Source organism: Medicago sativa, chromosome 7 (assembly GCF_051527215.1).
Source record: "Medicago sativa cultivar Bolivia chromosome 7, Bolivia_mono, whole genome shotgun sequence".
Lineage (NCBI taxonomy): Eukaryota > Viridiplantae > Streptophyta > Magnoliopsida > Fabales > Fabaceae > Medicago > Medicago sativa.
The window spans coordinates 90,763,729-90,779,358 of record NC_140755.1 but is presented as its reverse complement, the minus strand read 5'-3'; the positions used below and the strand labels follow the sequence as shown (position 1 = coordinate 90,779,358).

Sequence of the window (15,630 nt, the reverse complement as noted above, 5' to 3'; positions counted from 1 at the left end):
TTAAATTAATATATAGAGTTAAATTTTTTTTGGGTACAAATATATAGAGTTTAATAAATTTCATACATATACATCTAATTATATATTTTTTATACAAACATCTAATTATTTATTAATGTGTTTGTTAAAGTACAACAATGAATTTTTTTAATATACATAAAGTGCAAGCGTACGTTTAAAAAATAATCATTAATTAAAAATATAAGTTGAAAACTTTTTTTTTTTAATTTAGTTACTTTAATAATCATTAATTAAATTTACTACTTAACATAGAAACATTGCATGCTTTCACAAATGATGTTCTGAAAGCAAATACTCCTACTACTAATAAAAATGAAAATTCTATGGTGAAGTCATGAGAATGATTTTCAAGTGAAGTTAACACTATAGCATCAAAAATGTTGTGAGTAACACCCCACTGTTTGTACAGTGGCATCAAAAGTTCAGTCTCAATAGTATCATCAATTCATCAGATTAACAAAAATACATTTAATCTAATTTTATCCTACCTATACCCCACAAAGTGTAACACTTAAGACTATCACATGGTATCAACAATTCTGTTTGCATGTTAAAGATGCCAACGATACAATAGTACCTGTAAGTCCAAGATGTTGCAAGCATTACTAGATGAATTACTATTGATCAGTAATCAGTAATCAACAATTTAAAAATGAATCAAACATTAAGATTAAAATTAACTTTTTCAAAAAAGTCAATTTCATGACTGCACCATAGAAGCTCCCTTATTTGTAAGGGTTGGGGTTGGAACCCCATATTCTCAACTTCTCCGCACTTTAAAAAGTGTGTGATCGGTGGCTAGTTGACCAAAAAATATTAATTCTTTTTTAGGAGAGGAACCTAACCTGTGTGTCTCAACCACTATGCTCGAGTGGGAAACGTGTGTAGGGAGTAGGATATGCATAAGTAATGAATGAATATTAATTTTTTTCAGGGGAAGTATACGATATCAGTTAAAAGAAAATTTTAACTATCAATTTAATTTTTACCATTTGTGGATTTATGTCCTTTGAGTGCATGTGATGTAGGGGCAGCGACCATAAATTACTTCACTACCACATGTGATGGATTCTCTTTTCTGTTGTAAAGGGTGATTTGGAGTGGGAATTAATTAGTTTTTGTTGGTTGGTGCCTAACTATTTTAGTGTCATTTCTCAAATGTCTTTATAACAATGTTGAAGCTTTTATGATCTTTAAAGTTTGTTGATTTATGCCTATCTATTTTGGTGAACCAAACCAGAGGGATGCATAAAAATGGAATGTGGGGTTTTGGGGAGGGTTATGGATAATGGCTTCTCAGCAATAATTCTACTGCATCAAGAAGCATGGGTGGGGTTACTTTACTTTAGGGATTTCTTAACATACTATTAAACATAGAGAGTTGTTTGTCACTATAATTTAAGGAAGCATTTCTTGGGTGCATTGCATCTGAGTTATGAATAATAGCATATTGGAAATTGTTAGAGGATTCATTAGAAAATCATAACAATAGATTGCTGAATGGATGCTTATGCAATAATCCTTCACACTTTGTGCAAAACAACATGTAATACTATTCTTGATGGAAGTCATACATAAAGAAGAGAAAAATATAGAAAAATAATCTTGTTGAAAAAACCTGTATGGTATAAGGATCTAGGATTAAAGCTTTGTATTATTCGTTTTTTCCTCAACCTTTGTGCCTTTTTCTTACTGTAATCTGCATTTACACTTCTTGGATACGATTTAAACAAGTGACAGTGGCTTGGGTAACAATTTAAATATCAATGGTGAGAAATCGGTGGAATTTGGCAATAAAATACTTTCATTTAGCTAGCTTATATACGTGACTGATGTCAATTTATAAAATTCTAGAGCTAATAAGATGATGAAATTCAAATGCAGATTGTCCATAGAGATTATTGGTTTGCTTCTTCCTAGAATGTTAATTTGTGCATTTCCTTTTGTTTCCATTGGTTCCAATTGAATCACTTGCAAGTTTGACATATTTCCTCTCCCAAATCTATGTAGGTCTTAAATTGAGAGCTTTATCACTAATAATTGGGTAAGTGCACGTTTTAGTTACTCATATTTTATAATGCTTCAATTCATCATTCGCGCCTAGTGTAGGACAAGTATTTTATCTGCTGTTTAATGTGATTTTAAAACTTGATTTTTATTTTAAAGTATTAGGCATATAAATATAGTATGGTATATATGCATATTGATCATTTTTAGATCAATTAAAGTAGGACTTATTCAGTCAATATAAGTAGGACTCTTCAAATTCGGTAATGTAAGCAAGAAGTGAAAGAAATTGGCACTAGATTGTTGTGTAAACGTGTGAAAGTAATCAAATTGTACACTAATTGACCTATAATTATGGTATTGTTCATCTATAAGGTACTTTGTTGTGATTCTAACGTACATTGAAAATTCATTCATGGTTGAACCAAACTTCAACTTTAGTGATAAAGACTTCTCATCGTATTCTGCTATGCTTTATAAAGGAAACAAAGGGCAGTTACTTGCAGGCTTATGATGTCAAGCAAGTGCACCGAAACCCAACAATAATAGAGATGTACAGGCCATGATGTCAAGTGCTACATCATTTTGGTGGATTTTGATCCTTTAAAAAAAAAAACGCTAACAACCATCATTTTGGGCATGTATTGGAAAAAGGCTATTATTTTTTCTACCTTATCTAATTTTCGCGTGCCCTGTTTTGTTTATAATCTAAAATGAGGCAGCAAAGTCGTGTAAGAAGTTTCTTCTTTGGGAGCCTTGATCCTTGATTTTTTTTCTTCTTCTGATTTTCTATTAAAGTTTTGAAGCAGTCTGATCAAGTAGTCCGAAAATCGGATTTTCGACTCGGACACAGCGGGAACAACTAACAATAACTTAAAACACAAGGGTGAGAATTAGGATGATTAGTATGGTCCTTAAATTGGCTATCCATGTTACAAACATGCTCAATATTTGTGCTAATACGGTTTGGATTATATAATCCGAATTATTTTCCCCTAAATTGTTGGCGCAAGAGGGGTATTTCGAGGGTGTTTGAATTTTATAATCTGAAAAAAGCAAGGAACGCGCCCAATTTTTGGGGTGTTCGGATTATAAAATCTGAAATGATATAAATAAAAAATAAAAAAACTCATTTTTCCACCCCCAAAATAGCGGAAAAACTCATTTCGGATTATAGAATCTGAAAATCCCATGAACATTTTCGTAAAAAAAATTGAGTGCGGCAGAAGATGGTGATAGGGTTGAAAAAGTATTAGTCTTTGAAAAATAGCCATTATGGTGTGTAGGTCTATTAGTGCACCTTCCCTCAAAAAAAGGTCTATTAGTACACCCATGTTTATAAATAAACAATTGTCAATTACAAAGACTAAACTCTTTAAAAAAAAATAAGCATATACTAAAATTGTAGTGTATAGGGACTGATTTAGAGCTCATCTGTTATAGCTTTTTTAAGAAAAAAAATCATATTAAAAAAAGGGAAATGTTAACTTGTGCCCTCAAGGCACAAGTTAATGAAACAAATATAGAAATAGCTCATTGGAATGTGTGCATTACATTTAATTTTTAGTTTTTTAATGAGTTGAATGCACAAAATTTTATAAAATATTTCTTCTTTTAGGTTCTTAACATGTGCCCTAAGGGCACAAGTTAACACTACCCTTAAAAAAATGATCACTTTTAAGAGTATTGCATACGTTTGCTATATAATTCGAAAATCACGATTTCGATGTTGTGTTAATCAAATTTGCAAAATTTATGTGTAGACCATATACAACTCTTGAGATTTGTTCTAAATAAAAGTAAAACCACCCTTGAATCATGAAGGTCGACTAAGATAAGAAGATTTTCGCATTTTGTATATCACTTTGTAATTTATTTTCCCTATTTTGTGCGGCTATTAAAAATAGTATTTGCACACCATAATTAGCATCTCCAAAAACATTAAAGAAAACAGATCAAAAGAAAGTTATTCCATTTGACATTTTTTTTAATAATCATAAACATTAAAATGGACTAAACCCCAAACACAATGTTAAGGGAAGTGAATAACCATTGCAGCAACAATAATGTTCATTCAAGTCCATTGCCGGAACATGTGGTCTATATCTCTCTCTTCATCTCACTGCTATAAGTATAATACTTAATAATGAGAGTTTTCTCACAGCTGCAATAGCTGATTACTAAAGTGATTTTTGGCATGCTATCAAATTAAGGGTTCACGGGTTGCTTTAGCTTTTCTTACCCTACCTATTGTGCATTTTGTGTCAAATTAATGGAGCTTATTAGTCTTTGAGCCTATTGTGAATTTTCACTTTCATGGTATGTTGTTAAGTTTCATCATGTACATGTGTCAAAAAAATAGTTTCATGGTATGCTCTTAATAACAAAAATAATTCTGTCTCCAAAGTGACTGAAATATATTTGTCTCCATGGTGACCAAAGTATTGCGATTCCGTGATGACAAATTTGAAAACCTAATCTTGAAACCAATTTGTAAATGAGTTTGTGGCCGATTCAGAAACCGATTTGTAAAAAGCTGTTTTCAAATGTCGCTAATTGGATGTTGATGCTCATTAGTACCTCATAAGTAAAGCACACATGATCAACCTTCAATTAACTTGAAGAACTTGATAAAGGCTATAAAAATGAGGACTTAATTTTTCGTTGGGTTTCTAAGCTAACTTTTCAACTTGTAAATGCAAATTATTACCATATTCAACTTGTAAATGCAAATTATTACCATATTTTGCTCTTATACTTTGAGCAAATTACCTCTTAAAGGAGGATATTATATAGAGCTTCAAATGGTGTCATTTTGATTACTAGGCAACCCAAAAATGTTCATATACACAACATTTTAATAGTTTCTATGTGCATATAGTTCATACTTCATATCAGCAACTGACAATTCATGATTGAGGACCTATGGCAAGGTTGAAATTTCATTTCCTTTGCAGTTTTTGTGATCTGGAAACAAAGTAAATGGAAATTCGTCAAAAACTAGCACTTAGCAAGGTACATTAATTAACAATTATCCATATCACAAAAGAAGTAGTCTTCTTACCATTATTAAAAAAAACAATCCCAACGCTATAAGCTATGGAGGTGTTTTGATGTCACACATGACGAGTATGCTTGCTTCTATTGTTGCGGCGGTTATAAATCTCAAAGTCCCAGACACCATATGGCATGAAAGAAGCAACTATCAGAATCTGAGATGCAGAGATTGGAACATTGCTTCTATCATGCCATATAGTGTCCGAACTCTTAAGATTAATAATCGAAAAATAGACGATAATGAAATAGAAAGTAATTTGAAGAAGTTGAAGCAACTCTAAATCAATGATCCAATCATGATAATTCGCAATGAAATGTTGGTGTTACCTCCAACATCTACCAAAGTTTGTACTCCACAAAACCCGTCCTAAGATTCCAGGACTTCTCTCAAACAAGGAGTGGTCTTCAAAGACATTTCCAAAGTATGTATATAAATAAAAATAAAAACAACCGATAATAACTAACCTACTCATCATGAAAACATGACCGGCCACCGAGTAAAGCCTTCGGTCGGGTGCTTTCATCTGTCAGCTCCGACAGCACAGGATTACATATTATAAGTTTGCCATGTGCCGGAAGTGCTTGATGATAGTTCTTCATATGCTTATGCATATACACAATCCCAAACACAGCCACCGCAAGTGAAACATTATTAATTTGTTAAAAAAATAGATATTGTAGAGTTTTTTTTTTTTTTTTGAAGGAGATATTGTAGAGTTAATGCTTATATATAACGTTTTTAAATTACATAATGATAGACATGCACCTTTAAGAGCATGTATGGGGGCGCAAGAAACAAAAATCATGACATCGTTGATTAGTTTTGGTTGTGGGTATAATATTACCTCACTTGTTACATCACCGTAACTCACTTTCGTTGCTTGAATATGTAGACCCAAGGTTGTATCGTTCATCCAATAATAATTCACTAATATGTACCTCAAATATTACCACCCTCACCCATATCATCCTTCTAATACGGCCTCTGACTCATGTTCTTAAAAAAAAAATATTAAGTATGCTGATTTAAATGCTAGATTTAATATCATTTATAAAAATACTCTTATTAATCGTAGTTAAGTGGAATAAAATTCAATAAATAAAGGTAATATAAGTGCAGGAAAATCATAAATATTGAATTTGTATTTTTTTTTTACAAATCAATTAATTTACTTCAAAAATACATTATTTTACTCTTTCTTCTTTTACATTTTATCACTTATGTGTGCCTCCAAATCATTTTGGTTTGGAGTTGTGATCAAGTACGATTACTCCTTAGAAATATAATTAGTTAAACATGCGTTAAAGAAATAAATACATCTTTTTTCTACATAAACTAAAAAAACAATAAAAATGAATAAAGACTAAACTTTTTCTTAATAAAATAAATAAATAAAGACTAAACTTTTTTTACTAAAAAAATAAATACTAAACTTAGAATGACTTGTAGGAATTAAAAACATACTAAAGGATGAAGGTAGTGAGGTAAGGGTGTTGTCGTTTGTGGTTTGAACTTGTTGATAATATTGTGGGGAAGCCGATGATGTAGGTTGTATTTGTTATGGGGCAATAGTAATGCTATCATTATGAATTTGAGATATTGGCAGAGTGGGTTGTTGGTTCAGTTGAGAACTTGAGATATTGGTGGGGTTGGGATTTGATTGTGTGAAGGTGGATTTGTATTTGTTAGTTGAGGTGATATTGGAGTATGTATACTTGGGGTTGGTTTGGTGAATAGTTGTTAAAGGTGAGGGATTTGAGAGATATGGATTATTTGAATTGTAATGGAAATTAGTTGGAGATTTGAATTGTAATGGAAATTAGTTGGAGAATTCTCAAAGTGGGGATCCAAAAACGGAAAGTATTTTCAATAAATTCAATATGTCTTGTCTTGAGCGGTAAAATTTATTGGTTTTAAGATTGTAATAAATATAGGCACTTTGGACGAGACTATAACCAAGAAAAACATAAGGCTCAGAACATGGTTGAAGTTTGTGTGTGGTATACGACATTAGCCAAGGAAAACAAAGACAGCCGAAGGATTTGAGCTTGTTGTAATTGGGTTGATTGTTAAAAAGTGTGAATAACGACGAGTTCATTTTTAAGGTAGGAATAGGGAGAAGATTGGTTAGATATGCAGCTTTTTGGGCAGCATAGGACCAAAACGATGGAGGAAGGGATGCTTGATGAAGTACGCATCTTGTTGTTTCAAGTAAATGACGATGTTTCCTTTCACAAAGACCATTATGTTGCGGTGTGTGTGTTGGCAGGCACGGATCCAAGCATATGAAATTGGGGGCAAGTGCTTCCACTTACTTAATAGTATTTTTGTAAAATATCCAATAATATTATTTTTATTTTATTTTATCAAAAATTAAGTATTGACCCCACTTAAAAAATATTGTAGATTTTATTTGTGAAAAATCACGTAAGTATGAGAGATAAGTTGCTCAATGATTATTCGGTCACATACATAAAAAAAAGTATTTGATAGTGTTAAAAATAAAAAAGTATAATAATTTTAAAATATAAATAAACAACTTATAATTCAAAGACATGCATTATATAGGTGTCTTACGTTTTTTAGATGAAATAACCGTAACTTTTTTAGTTTAAATTTTCGCTTTGTAATAATTATGTTATTATTTTATCACTCATAAATTGATGTGTTTTCTTATAACAAAAATTATAGTGTAAAATCTTTCTTATCCCCACCGATTAAAATTTCTGAATACGTCGCGATTAAAATTCCATGATTTTGAAAAAACTTAGAAATCCAAAATATTCTCCACTAGACCAGGTGATATCCTCCTCCATAATCTACGTAAGTGCTCTCCAACACCCTCTACTATGGTCGTCCTAGCTTTCATCTCCAACCCACTTCTTTCAAATCATTTTCAAATTTTCTTTTAAAATAAAAACATTTTCAAATTTACAAAATGGTTTTTTTTACAACTTAATTTGATTTCAAAATAATATTACCCAAAATAATTGTTTTGAAAAATAGCGTTTTCAAAAATATTTTATGGAAAAAATTTCTTTAGAAACAAAAAGAAATACAAATAGTTTATCTTAATTTTGGATTAGGGATGAAATAGTTTGATTTATTTTAATTTGAGAGAAAATTAATGTAACTAAATAGTCAATTTAATTTAGTTCACATTTTTTTTTTTTATAATAAGCAAGCAGACAAACAAAATTATGAAACTTCTGTAAACTAAATAATATACTGTAAAAATTTGATGAATTTTAAAAATCTTTTCCAACCCCTCTGATTTAGGTATAAATAAATATATAAACTAAAAAAAGACAATAAATCAGGTTTAAATAATACACAAATACAATAAACTATTTTAGATAGTATTACTAATATTTCATCAAACTAAAATTAAAATAATACAGTGTTGATTTGATTTTGGTCACGATTAATTGATTTTGAATGTTGTAATCTCGTACTGAATCAATAGATGTTTGATTTGTTGTAATTCAAAATCCAAACATAAGAAGAAACTAAAACAACCTGATTGATCTGGAATGAATATTCAGATCATCAAATTTAGTTCAGGTCCTATACTTTTAGAAAGGATTACTTTCACAAGAGACAACAATGTTAATAAAATTATTTCAGGAAAAAATAACAACAAACATGACAGTTGAAGTCAATAAATCCTACTGGATCTAATTTATAAGACGTATCCATTCAAGTTTTTTGCACCAATGACCTTTCTCAAACCAGCAAAGGCTTGTTTTTAAGCTAACGCACAATCTTCGACTGCCTCTGGCTTCAGGCATAACATCAGAGTCCACTAAAGACACAAGACAATGTAAGCAGCGCCCCACATAGCTCCGGGGTCTTTGGCTTGAGACTTGCTATAAGAATGTTTAGCAATTTCAGCTACTGTTTGGACTTGAGAGCTGCTATGCAGTCAGCATAATACCTACCTAGACCCAGAATCCGGACTAGCATCTCCATAGGAAACCAAACCCTTTTGCCCAGATGCAGAGCTCGATCTAGACCGGCTACGAGATACAGAGGTCCTTTTATTATAACGCTTTGGGGGTGTAGCGTCAGGGGATCTGGAACGAGAAGAGACATTGCTCCTTGAGTTTGACTTTGACCTCTTTCTGTTTGGAGATTGTTGACTGTCTCGTGCACCAAGTCGGGATTTTAATCTGTCACTTATGGGAGGTCGCCTGCCTTCTGGGCTAACACTGCGTATTGGACTCCGGCCACGACCATTGTCTCTATAACGGCCTCGTACTGGACTGCGGGAGATGCTCCTACTACGACTTCTTCTGCTTTGGTATCTAAACAAATAAACATATGAAATTAAGTTCATGAATGATATATGTTACATTTCCATTTTTTCATGCTAGACAATTCTTAGAAACAAACACAGCCGTGCATAATGCACAAGGTTTGGAAACAATACACACACAATATTTGAAATTTAGTAGCAGATGTAACAAATTATGCAATAAAGGGAGATACAAGGACAAAGGTGACAATGAACACACATAAAAATGAATGTGAAATATTTAACCTACCACAGCATGTCCATAGACTAATTAAAGTAAATGTCCAGTTATATATTATTAAGCAAGTGCTCTAGAAGGATAATGTAAATTGAGGGAGAAGGAACCTGGGACGGCTGCCCCTTGGTGGGCTTCGAAAACGTCGTGGTGGTGAGCGCTCAGAATAATTTCTGTAGCTTGTATTTCTTCAAATACAAATATTCCAATTACAAGTCAGAACAAGATCCAACAATTTTTCAAGGAATACAGTTTAACAAAACGGTATATACAAAGAGACATACCTATCAAAGTTCCTTCTAACATTTCTATCCCCATAACGATATGCACGAGGAGACCGCTCTGGAGATGGAGTACGATATCTGCGTGCAAAGGCAAAACGCTCAGTAAAGCCTCGACCTTTTTTAACGCGCTTTGGCATACCATTTGGCGAAGGGCTTTTTGAAATGCCCCGGCCATGTTTGGAGGCAGCAGGTTCAGATGCTTTATGGTCAGGACTAGCCAATAGAGCACGTCCTTGGTTCAGCTCCCCAGAATTCTTGGTAGGACTCCTAGCAGGACCTCTTCCAGGACTCGCATCTCTGTTAAATGAGATATAAGATAAGCTTGTGACGAGTTGACAACTTGACATTTAAATCAAAGCAAAATTCACATCATAAGATGAATCATATGCTAAAAAGCAAGAGCCGACACCTGTTGTGATTTGAATCATCTGAATAAGCTCGTTGATTAGCAGGTTTACTAAATTCAGCTTGAGTATCATGCCCATTATTCAGAAATTCACCATTTTCTGGAGACAATTCACCTTCTTCATGTGATTGCTTGTCTACTGTCGTTCTAACCTTGGGATCCACCTCTAGTTCTGGACTGGTTGGACTTTGTAAGGGAAGGCTAGAAGACTTATCTCCTATGTCTGTAGCATGAGAGGCTATTTACTTAGACAGCAATATCAACATAACAGTACTCATAAGATCCTTGAACTGCCCCAAATGTGAGGGAAATGGGGGAGGTGAGTGGGTGCAGCACATCTTGTCAGAAATAGATAAATACCTAGAATTTTTTCAGCTTTATCGTCAGCTTGTTTTTTATGACCAGATTTCTTATCACTGGCACTAGAACTGTCGCTTTCTGTATCACTTGAACCTTCAGAACTCCTAAAAATACAAAAGTAACTTAATTCAAAGCAGAGAACAAGCAAACTGTAACTGAGGGAGGTATACTATAGAAAGAAAGAAAAAATCCACGGTTCCTCATTAAAGTCCAGCTATAATCAGACCTTTTGGACTTGTGTCTTGATCTTCTACGACTGTGCTTGCTTCTCTGCTTCCGTCCAATACTTTTCTTCTTCCCGTGCCTGCGTTTACTTCTCTTCCTCTTCTTGTGCTTCTCATAGCTAGAAGAACTTGAATCAGAATACGATGAATCTGATTCAGAATCTGAGGAATAACTATCACTATCACTGTCACTATCAGATGATGAGTATTTCCTCCTTCTCTTCCTCCTGTCTTTGGAAGATGTTTTTCGTTTTCTACTTAATTTTTTGTCAGCATCAGAACTATCATCAGAAGTTAAGGATTTTGTTGACTTTTTCCTTTTCTCTGAAATGAGAAACAATTCATATATTAGAAACAATTACAATCAGTAGAACTTTCAAGTGACAATGTTCATAATATATTAATATTGAATCTATCCCTATCACAAGTACCTTTCTCCTTCTCAACTGCATGCTGGCTTTTTGCTTTAGAGACTTCACCACAATCAACAATTTTAATTGGCTGGGTAGGTTTCCCATCCGCCGTTCCCAACTGCTCCATTTTCTTCAGAATCTCTATTCCCTTGGTAACTTTTCCAAAAACAACATGTTTCCTGCAACATCGCGTGATGTAAAATATCAAATCTCTCAAAAAAATAGTCATGATAAAAAAGCTCAAAGCTTTTAGAGTAAATGAAAATGTAAAAACTAAAAACCAGCTAGCATGGACAATAACAGCAGCAACCAAAAACTGAAAAAATGCCAAGTTGGAAATTTCCGGGGGTGGGGTGTGTGTGGGGATGCTGTGGACATCAACAACAACAAGAAATGCAGATTGAACAGTCATAATAGTGTGCAATATGACAGAAGGACGTCAAGCTTTAAAAGAAACATACCCATCAAGATGAGACTGGCGCTTGAATATAATAAAAAACTGAGATCCATTGGTGTTAGGCCCACTATTAGCCATAGAAAGGACACCAGGTCCATCATGTTTTAGTTTGAAATTTTCATCTGCAAGGAAGAAGTGCTTGTAGATTTAGTCAAATCATTCATTATAAAAGTAACTAACCATGCATAAGAAAACTATCATCTTTTATTTCTCAAATGTCAAATAATTCATAAGAGATAAATTTACCTGCAAACTTTCCTCCATATATACTTTCTCCACCGGTGCCTGTCAACCAGACAAATGTTGTTCCTTACAAATCTTGGTAAAGAAGAAGACAAAAGGGAACCTACGTATTAAATTTGGTAAATAACAGATACAAATGTAAATGAAAACATACCATTGCCCCTTGAAAAATCACCACCCTGTCAGGACATAAGAACAAAAATTGGCATTGTTAAGTGCTGAAACAATAAAATTGTAAAATACAATAAGTTTGACAAGAATGCAGTAAAAGAAAATGGTGAATTCAAAAAGTTTTGTCGAAACTGTCACTTCTGCCCAACCCGGTTAACTTTAGGCATAAAGAGGAGAGAGTATGTGGAGAATACGGAGAGAAAATGGAAAGGAAATACGAGAGATGAAATAAAAGATGTGAGATAGAAAGAAAAATTGGTGAATTTTCCACCCAAAAGGTAGAGGATCCTTGTCCAGTGTGCAGCACAGTACTGACACAACCTCCAACATAACTAGCTTATGACAATCATGTATAGAATAACCATGAAAGGCAACTTACTTGAGCCATAAAACCTTTAATTATACGATGAAAAGATGTTCCTTTATAATGCAAGGGTTTCCCAGTTGCTTCGCCAATCCCCTTTTCACCTGCAAACAGAAAACAGCACAATTACAGAAAAAGCAAAGCCAGTAAATGAAAGAAACAGTTACTATGAAAGCAATGCCATCATTTTAAAAGTGACATTTCAAAGTCTTTAAGCAAAAATTTCAGAATTCTTTATAGAATATACTATATTTATTACTTTTAGGCTATAATTTATCCATGTCAACTGCATGTAAACATAAACTGCACTCTGTTACAGGTGAGTTACAAATAACTTATGGACACAAACTCTGCAACTCATATTCAACATGACAAAGATATCAGAAAGAACAAATTCAATGAAGAAATTATGCATAAAGAATATAACAAATTTTTTGGCTCTTTTGACCCATGTCTTCATAAGGCACATGGAGAGAAAGGGTCGTGTAGTGGCAGCTGAGGTGGCAAGTAAGGTAAAGAGAGTGAAAGAAAAATACACGTGAAAGGGGAGTATGTATATGAGGTGTGTGAGAAGGAAAGGAGAGTAGGTTAGTCTTTGGTTGTACTTTTCGGCTTTGAGCTGGGGCATAGAGAATTACAAATTCCTCAGAGGAGCATTGCTCTTGGGTTACAGGAGTATTCCTCTTGCAATACTTTTGCTCATCTTTCAGTTAATAATACCGTATTTCTTTCATTCGGACTTGGGTTCCTAACATGTTTTCTGCAGACAATTTTAAAACGCGTGATGCGTGTGAATTTAAAACCAGCACTGAGCCTAAGCTTCATTTAGCAGGGAAACTTGATCCAAAACAAGGCAGATAACTTCCAACCCCAAACTAACTAATGTTTTACCCTACTGCCGGACATGATGTGTTTGGTTAAAAAAAACGCTCTCTTAGCAACAAACCAAAATATTATATAAATAGGAATGCAAATGAAAGACTATTATATAAGTAATTTAAGGATACCTGTACAAAGAGCCCGAAAATTCTCGGCCGTCTTAGGAACTACGCTAGAAAAAAGCTGCGTCATTGCAAAAAAGTACAGTCAAACCAACCCATAAGACTGAAGCAAACTTCAAATATCCTTTCAAGCAAATAACTAAAAAAAGATCTACTATTTTAAATTACCTCAATAACAATTCTTTCAACAGGATCCCCATCAACTGATACATCAAAAAATACACAAGGATTCTTATCCAGACTCATTGCCTCGACAATAAGATGCTTCGGACACAAATTAGAAAAAGAAGAAAACAATCACGAATCAGCAGCAACTTTCCAAGAGTGTATGTATCACAAACAGCGTTTCAAGCCAATGCTAATCTATTATTAAAACAAAGAGCCATAGTTAATTCTTCAGCATCAACCACAACGAATTGTCATCATCTTCCACAAATTTTATGTTTGAAGCAAATTTGAATTAAACAAACACAAATATAAAATAAACTATATAGATTTTATGCTTATTTCTTCCCAATTACTAGAGTGCAAGATTTTTTTACCTGAGAACTACTCATCAATTAAAACCGTGACATTGTGATATCCAGAATTAGGGAAGATTAACAAGATCGTTTTTCGCAAATTCAATGCAACAAAAACCCTAAACCCTAAGTATCCATTTCATTCAATGTGTAATTAGACTCAGCTTCATCGCAAAATTCTAGATAAACCTAAAAAAAGAACTAAATCGAAGTATTCACCGGAAAGCGCATTTTGCATCACGATCGAAGAATTATTAACTGAAGCAGCGAAAGTGGAAACAGAAGATGATGAAACTCTAACGAATTTCGAGTGTAGCGAATTGCACGATGGTACTAGTTGAGCAGAGAGAGAGAGAGAGAGAGAGAGATGAACTCACCGTGAACGGTGGTAACAGTTCTGTTTCCCTGAACACTGACGAAAACGAAGTACCAGTTCGTATTCGGCTGGGGAGATAGGGGAAGCAAAGCACGAGCACGTTGTTGAACAAGATTTGGGTCATCCATGCCGGCCAAATAATCTGCTATATGGTTCTTATCTGCACCTCCAATTGTTTCTACTACACACCCCCTTCTCAAATCTCTCCATGCATAATGACTTATTTGCAAGATGGATGACGGGCCGAGCCACTAGGGGTGGGAAAACGGGTCTGACCCGCCGGGCCGGCCCGTTTGGCCTGCTATTTTTGGCGGCCTGAGTCGAAGTTATGAACTCGCTTTCTATAGTTGGCTCAGCTAGTCTCGTCTCGTTAAAATATGGGGCGGGGCGGCCCGGCCCGCTTAACTCGTGTTTCAATTTGTTATTTTGAGTCTTATTTTATGTTTTTGGATTTATTTTAGTTGTTAGATATATTTTGAGACTTATTTTATGGTTTTGGATTTATCTTGGTTGTTGAGTTTATTTATTTTGAGACTTATTTTATAATTTGGTTGTTGGAATTATTTTATGACTTGTTGCGCATTTGCCTTATTTTGCTATTAGTTATGATGTTGAATTCGACAATTTGATAATTATCTTGTTTTTGACAAATTTATTTGCTACCTATTCTTTAATATTTTTTTACGATAAAAGCAACATATTTTTTTTGTAACAATTAAGTTGTAAAAAAAAAATTAAAAAAAAAAGTTTTTGTTTCACGGGCCGGCCCGCCAACTCGTAATCCCGCCACTAAACGGGGCTGGGTTAGATTTTGGACTCGGTCACAAAATTTGACTCGGCTCTTCTCGTCTCGTTTTTAGCGGGCTTAGACGGGGCGGGCCTATATGGGGAGGGCCGGCTCGCTTTGCCATCCCTATATAATGTCGGTTAATTATTTTGTGGTGTATTTGGATGGAGGGTTTAAGAGGAGAAAAAAATGGGAGAACTTATTTTTCATTTTTCAATTAAGGCAGCTATGAAATATTTTTTTTAAAAGTTAACATATTAAAATAATAAACGATCATATGATACTTCAATCACACATGGTTTATTTTAGAAAACCATGTTATATACTTTGTAGTTTAAAAAAAGAAAAGTAAACCCTCTCCTCTCTTTCTCTCCTAAACCTTCCATCCCTCTCTTTCTCTCCTAA

General features: G+C 33.8%; 1 protein-coding gene and 1 long non-coding RNA gene across 6 annotated transcripts; both read right to left on the bottom strand.

Moving 5' to 3' along the window:
- Positions 1–4,409: 4,409 nt before the first annotated feature.
- Positions 4,410–5,540, bottom strand: LOC146910126 (uncharacterized). Its single transcript, XR_015019805.1, has 2 exons — positions 5,093–5,540; positions 4,410–4,995 (listed from the first exon to the last, which is right to left on the bottom strand). It is a non-coding gene; the product is annotated as an uncharacterized LOC146910126 (long non-coding RNA).
- Positions 5,541–8,514: 2,974 nt separating this feature from the next.
- Positions 8,515–14,485, bottom strand: LOC146910125 (Cyclophilin-like peptidyl-prolyl cis-trans isomerase family protein). 5 transcript variants are annotated; one of them, XM_085729591.1, is made up of 14 exons: positions 14,282–14,485; positions 13,710–13,904; positions 13,548–13,602; positions 12,556–12,644; positions 12,160–12,184; positions 12,009–12,047; positions 11,767–11,884; positions 11,324–11,484; positions 10,895–11,216; positions 10,669–10,772; positions 10,312–10,531; positions 9,903–10,199; positions 9,729–9,806; positions 8,515–9,393 (listed from the first exon to the last, which is right to left on the bottom strand). In XM_085729591.1, the coding sequence occupies exons 2-14, from the start codon at positions 13,785–13,787 to the stop codon at positions 9,024–9,026; spliced, it is 1,956 nt and encodes a 651-aa protein (XP_085585717.1). In that variant the 5' UTR covers positions 13,788–13,904; positions 14,282–14,485; the 3' UTR covers positions 8,515–9,023. The 5 variants fall into 5 exon arrangements, with proteins under 5 accessions (XP_085585717.1, XP_085585715.1, XP_085585716.1 ...); XM_085729589.1 differs by having other exon boundaries at positions 13,710–13,805; XM_085729590.1 differs by having other exon boundaries at positions 14,440–14,485.
- Positions 14,486–15,630: the final 1,145 nt, after the last annotated feature.

What these genes read in the sequence shown, in the direction of transcription:
- LOC146910125 (XM_085729589.1), bottom strand. An exon ending in ATATGGAGGAAAGTTTGCAG is followed by an intron (nt 11,885 to 12,008) that starts GTAAATTTATCT and finishes TCTTCCTTGCAG; the next exon opens with ATGAAAATTTCAAACTAAAA. An exon ending in CCAAGGGGCAGCCGTCCCAG is followed by an intron (nt 9,394 to 9,728) that starts GTTCCTTCTCCC and finishes TTATTTGTTTAG; the next exon opens with ATACCAAAGCAGAAGAAGTC.